The sequence below is a fragment of the Bemisia tabaci genome, chromosome 6 (genome assembly GCF_918797505.1).
Source record: "Bemisia tabaci chromosome 6, PGI_BMITA_v3".
Lineage (NCBI taxonomy): Eukaryota > Metazoa > Arthropoda > Insecta > Hemiptera > Aleyrodidae > Bemisia > Bemisia tabaci.
Window position 1 is genome coordinate 47990526 of NC_092798.1, and position 13505 is coordinate 48004030.

Consider the following 13505-nt stretch of genomic DNA (forward strand, 5'->3'; position numbering starts at 1 on the left):
CACCATGTATCCACTTTGTCACGCATTTCTAAGCTTAGCAGCAAAATGTGACTCAAAAGGTAACAATTGCTGAATATCTCTCATTTTGACGGAGAGTTAAATAACAATTATTGAGGGGCTTGGAGGATAATGTGCATAAAAGATTTTTTTGCTTTTTCAAGAAGTACGTGTTTGAATTTTCGAAATTATAAGGATTCTTACGGCGGAAAGGAAGTTCGAACTGACTTTTTGATGCAAACAAATTTGAATTTGGGAGAGAGATTTCACAGAATGTGCATTAAGACTAGTTTTACTTGAAACCATCAATGCCTCAATTTTTTTAATAACTGCACCTATCCGCCTTGTCTTCCAAGCCCCTCAATTACGAAATTATTCAACCCTTTAGATTTGGTTGCATGTTTTTCTGAATGCTACGACTAAAACCGCGAAAAAAATGTACCACTTACTATTCCACCTGTTAATTTCAGCTTGGACCAATTATAATAGTCAACAGAGGAACCGACGGAGATTTTGTATTCAAAGTCTAAACCAAGGAGCCTGCTTGATGGGAACAGATGAGCAAAGTGTTGTCAGCCAAACAGGAATCTGTAGAAAACCCGTTGGATCAGCCGTTTGAGCACGTCTCTTATCAATCATCCAAAGCAGTCAGCAAGGGCTTCTCGAAAGATTCAGATTTCTCGAATGGCAGAGTAGCTAGCTCCATGCTACCGGTGATTTGTCTTCGTAGTGTTTTATTTGGACGTATGTACGCTAAAAGGAACTAAGTTTCACGCAAACCCCATGCACATTGTTCCTTTTAACATAAATGCGTCAATTTCTAACTTGGAGGCAAAATTTAAAAAAAAAAATTATTAGGGCAACGGGGACAAGATTCTTTTTTAACTAAACTGAGAGATTGTAGTCGGAGAGAAGTGACTTTCACCTGCATGTTACACTCGTATATTCCAGAATTATTTACCAAAACACTTTAATAGAAAGCTAGAAAGAGCGTCAGTTGAAACTGAGGGAAATACATGTTCGAAAAAATATGACGTAAAGCTCATTAATCGTGTTCAAAAAGTCAAAACTAATCTTTTGAGTGATATGTTAGCATTCTTAAATCTAAGCACATCCGAACATGCTACTCTTGAAGAATCTGGAATCAACGAGAGTTGAAAAAAATTTAGACGTGCAAAATACCTGCAACTTCGACGCATGTGAATTCTTAGTTTAGCACTTTTGCAGGACAATTTAGCACGTTGAAAAAATACTTGTATTGGACGTATTTCTATCAAACAGAACTATGTGCATTAAGACATGAGCCCTGATACCCGTAAGAATGCATGCATAACGGGGCTCACGTCATAATGCACATAGGTCTGTTTGACAGAAATACGTCCTATTGCAAACCGCTCTGAAATAAATCCAGAGCTCAAGCTGGCTTGAGGAAATTTCGGTTAGCAGCAAATAGGGCGCTTAAATCGATAGGGAAGTAAGGGGAATGCTAATTTTAATAGAAGAAAAATATGCCAAGGTTTATGAGACATTTTTGCTTTTGCACATTGGTCTATTAACTTGGACGCGATTAAATTACTTTCTCCCCTTGACCTCAGGCAATCTTCACTACAAATTCTTGCAAGGAAGATCCGAACGCCTTCAATATTTGGTATATGCATCACGCGCATTCAATGAACACGAATAGTTGCTTTCAAGCGCTATTCAAGGCGTCATGCGGTCCCGTCCTATGATCTACATTAATAGCTGGTGTATCTTCGTTCTAATTTCATGTTTTCACGTGTTGGTTAAATTATCCTCATTTTACATTTTATTCTTTGCTGTGTTGCAAAGGGTCAAGTGTGGAAACTTTTGAGGTCAGTATCCGTTGAAGCATATGTAAACAATGGGATTTACTCTAGCATCCATATCATAATTTAGGATAAAAAGACTCAACAAATTCTGGGATACATGTTTTCAATGTCTCTAGAATATTTAAATTGTTTTTTGCTATTCTGAACTTGTCTCTCTTTTCACTAACATTATTTTAAAACTCAAACTGAGAAAATAAAATTCATTAGAACTATGTGAAGTATGCTAAATGCTATCAAAGTTATGAGGTCTTTGAGATGTGTTTTACTGTTATCGTGGAGTGAACTATTTTAAATAATATTTCGCTCGGAATTTGTGAGGCTTTTAGTCGTGCCAAGTAATAAATAAAAGTTTGTCTTTATTTTGACGAAATGTGCATTTTTATCAGAATTTGTAAGTATTATTTTTTTCTCAAAAATGTTCACTACCAATTTTCATATGCACACTTGGCGCTTATTGGAAAAAATATTTCACACGTTTTCTGGATGTAAATATTTTATGAAGAGAAGATTGGCGACATTTGTATCTCTCATTTTTTTATCTTTTATTATTTTTACTGGGAGGCTCCGCCCCCTGGCCGCTATGCGGCCAAACCTCCTTGGCGCCCGCAAAGGTCGCTTCTTACACTCCCTCCTCGCCTTGTCAATCGAGCGTCTTAAAAATAATTTTATTAGAATAGGGAGATTTTTTAATTTTTTCTTAGCACGGCAGTATCCTTCAGAATTCACTGCAAAGCTCATTCGAAGCTCAATACAGTATTCCTAAAACTGTCTAGAGAGAAATTCCTACCCACTTTCATAAATAAATATCTTATCGCGGAAAATTTCACAGCATTCATCCTCACCTCGGCAATAATGTTGCTTGCATGAGTTTTAGCACGCATCATGTGCTGTCGTCATCAAATTTGAAAAAAAATTCAATCAAAGTTAACAACACTTTAGACGAGAGAATTTTTTTCAAGGTGATTATCAGAGACGTAGACAATTTTTTCTCAGATTCTGTCGTTACTCCCCTCTTTCGACCATCCTCCATAAAACCTGACGAAAGAGATCAGAACCTGAAGTCAAGCTCGATGCGACTAAACCTGACCTAAACCTAAACCCACGGGGAGAAAAATCTATGAAGCAATCAGTGGTTCATATGGAACACCACGAGTATAGTGAAGGCAACATATAATAACAGGGCATATACCTTACCATATATACCCTTGGTATGTATACCATTCTATGGTGCAAGCTACCACAGTATGGTTCACAGACCGATAATCATTAGTTCAGATACAACCATTAATGGGGTTCCATGTGAACCACTAATCGGTTATAAGCTGTAGCTTTTTCTCGGTGTAAACCTTATAATATTCACCCACTCCTTCATACTGGGCAAAAATGTCGCGTGGCTTTTGGAGTGTTGTCAAATTCCTCCTGATAAAATATCCATGTTTGAGTTGAGTTATATTCATGTTTTTCTTTGAAATGTTCGAATACTTCAGATTGCATTTTGCATACAATTTCCAAAAAAAAAAATTGTAAAAAACGTTGACATGTTCCCCAGGAAATTTGTATTTTATAACCAAAAAATTGCATTTTTCGAAGGCTTATACGGCGCTATTCCATAGCTGACATCACTGCTTGGACCACCTTTCTATCGAGACACGACACTTATGCTAGGACCGCCTACCGACCCGACAAGCCATTACTGATCTGATAGTAAGGTCACTCTGAATTATAATCTGATTGGTCGTGGCTATGCGTCGCTGAATTTGCACCTTAGAGCACGCGTTCCAAAATTGTACATATATCGTATTCTATACGTAAACAGGTGAGTTTGCATCAATATCGATTGGTACAACATCCGAACAACAATAACACATGAAAAAGAACGATCTTGAAAAATTGACTTCCATCCTTTTTTAAAGCACTAATTTCTACATCTTCGTCGAGTTTCGACCATTATTTGAACTTTGTCAAACTCCCGGAAAATGAATTCTCCCCTAAACTCCACCTCTTCTGTTAGTCCCATTACTTAGATGCGGCTTTCAACATACATTTAAATAATTTTACAATCTTAATTTTATTCGAAGATAAATATGTGCTGTGTTAATGATACGTGTTTCAATTATTTAACCAAGCGCTTGCTTGAATGAATGCTTTGCGAGGTCGAGGAACGTTTGTATCGTTAAAATAATGGAATCAATTGTGAGTTTTTATCTAAATTAAGGCAACATTTGTAAATTTCATGAAGAAGCTTAGAACTTTCAAAAAAACTATCATGCTGCAAACAGATGTACTTCTATCTCTCGTTGAAAAATTTTAATCACTATGTGTACGTGCGCATTCATAAACCATACTTCTACAAAAACTGCCTTTTGTCGATCTGTGGTTGGTTGGTAGGTACGTTTATTTGGTGCTTTTAACAATTTAGCCATTAACAACTTAGAGGAGAGATCAGTATAGTATAGTATAGAACTTAAAAATTTAAAAGGTAGGGGTCACAAAAATGTAGTAAAAAATTAAAAGTTGGGACAAGGAAAGAATACATTAAATTTGGAGATTAATTCGTTTGAAAAAGAGAGGAATTTCACGAAAATACTTTGAAAAGATGGTATGGAGATCAGAAAGTGGAGGGAAAATTTTGGATCTTAATTGTTGATATGTGGGAAGTTCATTAATACATGATTGGCTTCCTCCATTAACCTCCTTTTTAGGCGTGTTTCCTCCAACAAAAATGTGTCTTCATTATATGAGGAGCTTGGAGGACAAGGCGCATAAATACAATTTTGGATAAAATTGAGATATTAATGATTTCCAGTAAAACTAGACTTAATGCATTTTCTGTGAAAAATTCGCTCCCGAATTCCAACTTTCAAGCAGGAAAAAGTCTGTTTGAACTTTCTCTCCGCCATAAGGTTCCATATAATTTTAAAACTTCAAAAAAGTATTTCTCGAAATAGAAAAAACTGCACGTAGGCGCTTTGTCATCCAAGCCCCTCATATAGCGTTGACATTTTGTACACGTAAGTGCAATCCACTCGAAAGCTTTCTAAAAATTCCATTGCGACTTTCAGTTAATGGGTTGAAAGAGGGGACATTTTTTTGTGGTAGGAGAGGAAAGTACGAACAGCAATTCACTGGTACTTTTTTTGGTCGAGTTCTAAGATTCACTCCCTCCAATTTGTTGCATGTTGTGTCACAGTGTGAGTAAAATCTAATACGCACGCGAATGGAAAGCACTCAACTTCATGAAACTTTTAGACTTGCGGGCTGCAGCTGTGCTTTTTCCTCTACCTGTGCACATGAAAATGATAGATCCTCCAGAATTAAATGTGAACCATATTCCACTGCTAAGCATTTGAAGTTTGCATCATGAAGTTTATTGTGTATTTCTCTCTGGGCTTACTTTTGTTCATGACAGACGTATATGGACATCCTATGTTTAGAATGTTGTCTTGTTGTCGAAGTTCAAGAAGATCAAATTCACAGGTTAGTCCTTAAAAATGGCAAAACACAGACTTTAATTTTCATTAATTTGACATGGAATGAAGAGAGGCTCATCGAATTTTCTGACACCCCTTTCTACCTTTTTATTTGTTTATTTATTTACTGTTGTATATGATCGCCTGGAGTCCTATATACAAGTGATAAGTTAATTGTGAAATGAATAACTCGTTTTTCTTGTAAAATACAGTTTAATGTAGTTCATTTTTTCTTTATCAAAAGTATAGTTTTCATTTATTTCCTCACCAGCACAAGGTGTAAATTTGCATTATAATCCGGAATTTTCGGACGCAGAACACGACGGATTAGAATACTGAGTAGCTTCTTTTCAGTACTGTATGTATCCGATGCATGAGCATACCCAATTTTGTGAACATTCACGCGCCCGTTGGAAAATCAAAAAGATACACGTTTTCTTTTTACTTCATTTGTGGCAATCCATGGAAAAAGGAACTTATGAGCTAGAAAATGTAAAAATTAAGTTATTAAACCGATATTCTTAAAAGCTTGTTTTGCATGAAAAAAAATGGTGTCTTCAAATTAGCGGAATAGTGTAACTTTACACCCTCTAAGATCACAAAAATGAACCTATTCCCTCTTATTCCGACTTATTCTTTTGGGTACCACAAGAAAGACCGTGCCTTTATTTCAATTATCATTCAATATCCATGCAAAGATCAACCCCCAAACCAACGTTCACAAGCACACGCTGGAGCATCACAACTCAAATACTGAAAGCCTTATCTCAGAAAATATTAACTTCCCTCTCTACCCGTATGGAAGTTGTAGGGACCCCTAAAAGAGCAACAACCGCAAGTTCCTTCCGGAATTATTACGATAAATTTCGGTCATATTTCCGGCTATTTTTGGCTACTTTCGACCATTTCGGCTGATGAAGTCTTCACAGCACTCGTTAATTATGTCATCGGGCAACCATTGATGACGTTTCATTGACAACGGTTGCCATGGCATCAGGGTATTCATTGTTGACATCATCGGAGAACCTGTCCTCATACCTCAAATATCATAATCCTACTCTTTTAAATGAGAATTTCCGTTTAACATACCATCGTTCCTATGACGTATGTAAGGGCGTATTTCTATTTCCACGTGGGCCCCGGAAAGCAAAAAATTATACGAAGAACAGGGCTCAGGTGGAACTTAAGATACGCCTCGGGGACAGGGTAACGACGAAAAATATGCCTTAGCAATTGGACGTATTTATGCTAAATGGAACTATCTGCAAGTGGAAAGATGGGGTGTGCTCCTTAGTGCTCGGGCCATAAGAATGAATGGGAAATATAAAGCGCCAGTGACGTCAGCGGCAACGACGAGAGAAACGACGATCGGGAAGGCGGTCTTTAACTCATGAGCCCTGTCCACAAGGCTCTTGTCACATGCCCACAGCTCACGGGTTAGTACTCAGTTCCTTTTGATTTAATTGAAAATCCCGCTTTTCCATTTCCTCAAAAGGAACTATATCCACTTTAACATTGTTTCTTATGCAGCTTCCACGAGCACACCCCAACTTTTCACAAGCACGTAGTTCCTTTTAGCATAAATAGTCCAATTATTAATCAACTGATTCGTCTAATTTTAAATTGCTATTCAGAGGAGAACGCCTGCTATATCGGATATCGAAAAGGATTTGAAAGGAGCTTGCACGGGTCCTGGTGCAGATTCAAATTCTCGTTGTCAGAGAGTCTACAAGCAATATAAAGTGGTAGCCAAGGATTTAACTGCAGCCCCAAAGGATCCAGACTGCAATGACCTGAAAAAAGTCCGTTGTTACCCGCCCCCTCCGGAAACGGCTAACACGGTCAGATCCAGAACCTACGTTTGTGGTGGATACCCCAAGATTAAGGGCAGACGTCGGAACAAGTCTGAAGGACAGAAAGTAAAACCGGTCAGTGATTGCTTATCAACAATTGGCGCAAACGCTGCATAGATGCATACTTTTGTCCAGTGGCGTGGCGTGAATTGCGATGTATCGATTGTTATGCCATTTAAACCTATGGGGAAAGATCGATAAACAGGGTGTTCGCAGCGAACACCTTAATAATCGATTCTTTACCATAGGTTTAAATGGCATAACAATCGATACATCGCAATGCACGCCACGCCACTGCTTTTGTCATTCGTTATTATTTTTGCCGGTGTAAATTTTAGAAGTGTATTGAGAGGCGAATTTGTGCGATAAGAACGATAATCATTCCACCATGTAAGTAAATGCGAGTTGAGCTGCGTCCGTTGTAGCTTTTAAAATTTACTCTCCTACGGTTTGCTATTGGAATTAATAGACAAGGCGATAGACATAGAGGGCATGGGGAGTATGCAGCGATCCGATTGGTTGAAATGGGTGCGGTTTCTAAGTGAAACAACGATGGACTAACTATTGGGTCTCTCGCTGGTTGCCGTTAGTTACCCCATTACCTACCTCTTGTCCATTGCAACCACCCGCTTCCACCAATAGGATCCCTCCATACCCCGTTTTTCCTCTTTGTCTGAAGCCTTCTGTAGCTTTGTCTGTAGATTTCAATATTTGACCCGCAACTCATGGTATTGAAGAAAAAATATTGAAACGTGAGAAAATTCATTCCTATGTAACATCATGGAGCGAGAATGTCTATTTAGGAGAGGAATAGAAATAGAAATGAAGAGACCAGCCACCGCGCTTGCTAGCAATACTGTCATGCTAAGGAAGAACGCCGCATGAACCTCCGTGCGATGTTAATTTCTTTTGGTGAAATTCAAAGTTTCAGGAAAACTAGTGAATATTTGCCGTCAAATTTTTCAGAGAATGTTCTTCGCAATGTGATCTGAAGTTTCAGAAAATTTCAAGTAGAAATATTCATTTTTTTCTCAAAGACTTGATATTATAAGACAGGAAATTTGGCAACTCTCGTATCTTCATACAGTGTTTTTCCTTAGCACGGCAGAGTTGATCCTTATGCTCAGAGCCAACGACCGATCTTGCTAAAACGCAAGGGGGGCATTTATGGGATAGGAGTCATAGAATAAAAATATCATAACTTCTTCAATAATAAAGTTCTGAAGTTTGAAGTTTTCAAGTCAGAAATTTCAGAGATCTGTTTGCTTAACTCATTCACTATTTTTCATTGTAGTAAATAGTAAAATTCAACCAATGCTCTAGAAACCTATAAACTAAATCTTAAAAATCGTTGATCTCGTACATTTTCGACCTACATGCCTTTTTCATTGCTTGTAATTCATGATCTGGAAAAAGAAAGAAATTATATCTTTGTAGTATGACGTATTTGTAGTTAATAAATAGTCTAAATGTGAATGCCTGTAGTTTAATTAGGATCAATAATGAAGCCGGGTACTTACAGGTGCTAACATTCAATGAGATAACTCTTTCCTAATCCTATAATTTTTAAAATCAGAGACAAGTGGTTTTATTTTCCCAAGACGGAAAGTAAAAAAAAGAACTCTTTTTCGGGAAGAAAGTTTGAGGAATTAGAAAACAATATTTACCATTTCTTTCTACCAGGTTTTTGGGAATGACTGCGTGTCATGAGTTATGCTATTAATTGCAGAATTCATCAAACATTATCACAGAAAACCCGCATATTAAATAGAATAATGATTACTTATTTGGCACGAATTTCCTTGAAGGATAGACAAAATAAATGTAATCGTATACGAAATGACCGTGGATGAATGATCACTCCAGTCAAGTCTGAAATTCTAAAACGCCTTCAACCCTGGTCTTATGCAATAAGTTATACACTCGGGAGTTCATGGCCAACCTCAATATTTAAGGAGTTTTTAGTTTCCATTAAAACATATGAAATGACCGCGGATAAAAGATCGCTCCAGTCAAGCCTGAAACTATGAAATGCCTTAAACTTTTTTGTTATACAATAAGCCATACATCCGGAAGTTCATTACAAACCTCAAGATTTAAGGAGTTTTTAGTTTTGATTTAAACATGTTTTCTCCTGCTTTTTCTTGTCCTCGTGTTTTTTTCCGGGTTTTCAAAGGTTTTCAAAGAGACGGGGACTAAGATCAAATTACTTTTCATTTTTGAGTCTCAAATCTACAGTTTGCATTTACCATCAAAAACCTTACAAAAAAAGCTAACTGTGTATTTCTTATAGAAAATATTTTAACAGCTACCATGTCGTGTCGTACAGAGCGTTTTTAAATCGTGCTTTATACTTGTTTCTGATCAGATTCAACCAAAGTTCTATCTAAATGTAAAGGTTTAAAGCTACTTGCTAGAGACATGTTTAGCTTTATTGCAAGATCCACGGTGGTAAGGACAAATTGAAGATTTGGAACCATTTGTTTGAAGGCGTTCGATCTTTCGAAGATATCGACAAGGTAGATACTAAACAAAACAACAAAATGTATATATTTATAAAAAGTAAAATTAATTTTAGAAAACTTGTAGTTTACAGTCAGCTGCAAATAAATATACAATGCGTCATTAACAAATATAAAACACTGAAAATTCCAAACAAAAATGATAAAACTTTGATAAGAAGTTAAGTGCCAGTACAAAAATATATCGACAGAGAGTAAAATCATTTAAGAAAAGAACTTAATTTTTTCGGCCCGTCGGCGACTTTAGTATATTTGACAATAACAATAAACTTAAAATCATTCGACAAATGTGAACCATTGACGTTAAGCAGAGAAATTTGTCCACTATCTGACTAGTTTTATGATGTTCAAGATTGATTGTGAGATCACAGACATCATGATCTCTGTTTATTATTAGTGATGATGAATTTATTTAATTTCCATGAAATGTTGAGAATGTCTCAATAAAATGGTAAAAATATGATACTAACACATTTATTAGGGTTCGTGAAGTAATGAAGAGATCAGCAGTGAGCTGTATGGAGCCGATTCAATCTCCTTTTCTACAGACCCCTTTAAAAAAGTTCACTTCCAGATTAGATACTGAAAAAAAGAGGTAGGGGTCATGTTTCAACTTGGGCATTTCCGATTAACTTTGGCAGTGCCCCCAATTAATTGTGCGGTTATTGTAATAAATTACCCCTATTTAATTAATAAACCCAAATGTTGCGGCACTACCCCAATTTTTGTTGTGCACCTACCACAATGAATTGAAATTGCCCCTATCATCAAACAAATTTGGGTATATCACAATCTTAAGGGATTATCCATTACACTTCTTTTCCGCAAAGAAGACAAATGAATCAGTGAGAACGAAAACACACCAACTCTGTAACTCGAAAACGCTTAGTTTTCATCAATGACAGTTAATTTTCATAAACACTGAAAAAAACACATTGGATCTATAGTCCAGATTCTTAAAAACATCGACAAGAAAAAATACTCTTGATTCAATCAGATTTTTGCTTAAATCAAAAGGAAATCCGCTCAAATTAAGAGTCTTGGTTCTTGATTTAAGCAAAAATCCGATTGAATCAAGAGTATTTTTCTTGTCGATGTTTTTAAGAGTCTGGACTCTAGATCCAATGTGTTTTTTTTTCCAGTGAAGGTCATTGAAGTTAGCACATCTATTCCAACTTGGACCTCTAATAGGTCCCTAAGTACCTGTCTTTCGGCACTAAAAATATTTTTCTTAGACTAACTTCTTCACCTACTGTGCAGTTTTGCGTGCGTCTTGATTATTTTCATTTTTTTGAGTTGGTGTGTTTTCGTTCTCACTGATTCAGGCACCAGATCAGGCACCAGCTAAAATAGTAACTCAAGAAGGTATTGAAGGCTTTGATGCTAGTAAATGACAATTGCGTCATGATCGTTTCGGTCCTGTCCCTGTCCGTTGTGGGCCTTTTTTCTTGGGTAGGCGGCCTTTGCAGCTCCGCTCATGAACCACGACTCGGTCGGGATTGAAGGTCCTCCCGCATTTTTTGCACGGGATGAGCTGCTCCCGATGACTCTCCCAAAACCAGTCGTCCGACACTGCATCTTGTTGGATTTTATCTTCTGCAATCAATAATTTCGTATGTTAGCAAATACCAGCAGCTACGCAACCAGACTTTGCCGCAGGCTATTCATTAAAGATAATGATAATTATTAATTTAAACAAAATATCTTTAACTATGAAAATAAAAAAGGAGGTGAATAATCAAAAGATCAGAAAAATTATTCTTCTTGTTCCATCTGTAATTTTAGGAAACAAGTTATCATGATTTATAGAATTGAATAAAGATGTAATTTACTTGTCTATCACAGAACTCTATAAATCTCTTTATATCTCTTTATTCAATTCTATAAATCATGATAACTTGTTTCCTAAAATTACAGATGGAACAAGAAGAATAATATTTCTGATCTTTTGATTATTCACCTCCTTTTTTATTTTCATAGTTAAAGATATTTTGTTTAAATTAATAATTATCATTATTTTTAATGAATAGCCTGTCGCTTGTATGGCAAAGTCTATATGTAACTTTTTACACTTTCTCTTCGTAGATATATACATGGTTTGCCTTTAGCAAAAGGAACCAGCGCGATCACAGTGTTTTCAAAATCGTGCAAATTCTCATATTCTTTTAAAATTACTTGATATATGTACAGTATTAAAATTTACATAAATTGTTTTCTTTAAAATTAACAATTTTTTTGTGAGAAGCCAAAACTATTTGGTATTCTTGGAGATGCTTTTTGATAATTATTAGGTAGCAAAATATTCGCAACCCTGTGATCGCACTGGTTCCTTTTTTGCTAAATGCGATCCATATAACGACTTTGATGGAGTTTTTCAGCCATTGTGCGTAAAAAGTTCAGCTTAAAGCTGATATCTCATTACTGAGGGATAGAGTACACACACAAGCACAATTTTTCCTCAAAAAGATACGCTGTTTGCAGCAACACTAGTTACGTCAATTCAGGAAGGCAACTGCAGACGCGCTTCGGCCTTTGGGCCCATCCTCAGTGCAGTGCAGCATCCTGACTTTTCTGCTACGAAGCTCTAGAGGGCATGCTCTCTCATGCCCTGGCCTAACAAGGCCGAAACGCGTCTGCAGCTGCCCTCCTGAATGGACATAACTAATGATGCAATTAGTATGTTGAAAATTTTTTCGAGAATCCCCTATAAAAATACCATAAAATACAACTCTCTAAACTTAACAATATTAATGAAAGAGTTAAAATGTTATTCAACGCGTATCGTACGGTTGTTTTCAATTCGCCTTCAGTTGCGGCCGCAGCAATTGTTGTTGCGAATATGTTGTGCGTGCTGATCTCAGCACATTACGTACTTGAGTCTCTGAAGGCGTTTCATGTACGAAAGTAGAGCACCCTGTTGGAGAACAACAGAAGTGAGATTGAATGAATCGATGAATCCCTATTTTGTTCGTTTTCCAACAGATCGCGCTACTTACGCACACAAAACGCCTTCAGAGAGTCGAGTATGTAATGAACTGAAATCAGCACGCACAACATATTCGTAACAACAATTGCTGCAGACGCATCAGAAGGCGAATTGTTTAGTTCAAAAAAAGAAGAGTATGACAGGTAGTCTGCATGTAAAGAGAGGGTGTGTATCCCATCGACAAGAATTGAACGAAAAATAAAAATGTGAACCGATCAACACCGATTAATTGGACAAATAAATACAAAATCTTATCAAAATGAGTAGAAAACCTGCATTTACTAAGAAATGAGATTGTGATAGATCTCAAAAGTAGGATCAGTTCAGATTTGGATTTTTCTTGATTTTGAGTCCACACGTATCATAGACTCACCCCCTGCAAACCGTTTTTTGGTACATTTTTGTCGCATTTTTTTTCTAGACCACTCTGTAATAAGACAATTTGCCTTTCGTCTCCCTGATAGTATCTTATTCGTAGTGGACGAATGCCGCAACTTTAATCACAGTTGGACTACAGTTTGCAATTAGGTACTAAAATTTCTAGCTCTTTCATAAAACACTTATAAGCATAGAGAAACTAAAGGTACATAGGTTGTTTCTGGACTGAGCCGGACAATGTAGTTCCAAATTGCAAAATGTAGTCTAGTTTACACGCACCTCAGCATTCCGTTGTCTGACATTTTCTTAAAGTCGTTCTCAAAAACAAGTTCACGAGAAATGGCTGAAGGGGTGAATTTTCTTCCCAAAGAATAATTATAGCCCATATCTACAATTATCAGCTCTTTGCAGCGGTAAGGGGGAGGGGGTAAGTTACTACGCGGGTGAAT

At 36.8% G+C, this 13505-nt stretch overlaps 1 protein-coding gene across 1 annotated transcript in view; it reads right to left on the reverse strand.

Moving 5' to 3' along the window:
• Window positions 1–9741: 9741 nt before the first annotated feature.
• Window positions 9742–13505, reverse strand: part of LOC109031353 (uncharacterized) — a 33272-nt gene continuing 29508 nt past the window's right edge. Inside the window, exon 5 of the mRNA XM_072301761.1 lies at window positions 9742–11288. Within this exon, the coding sequence (XP_072157862.1) occupies window positions 11095–11288 (194 nt within the window). The 3' untranslated portion in view covers window positions 9742–11094. The remainder of the gene's footprint in view (window positions 11289–13505) is intronic.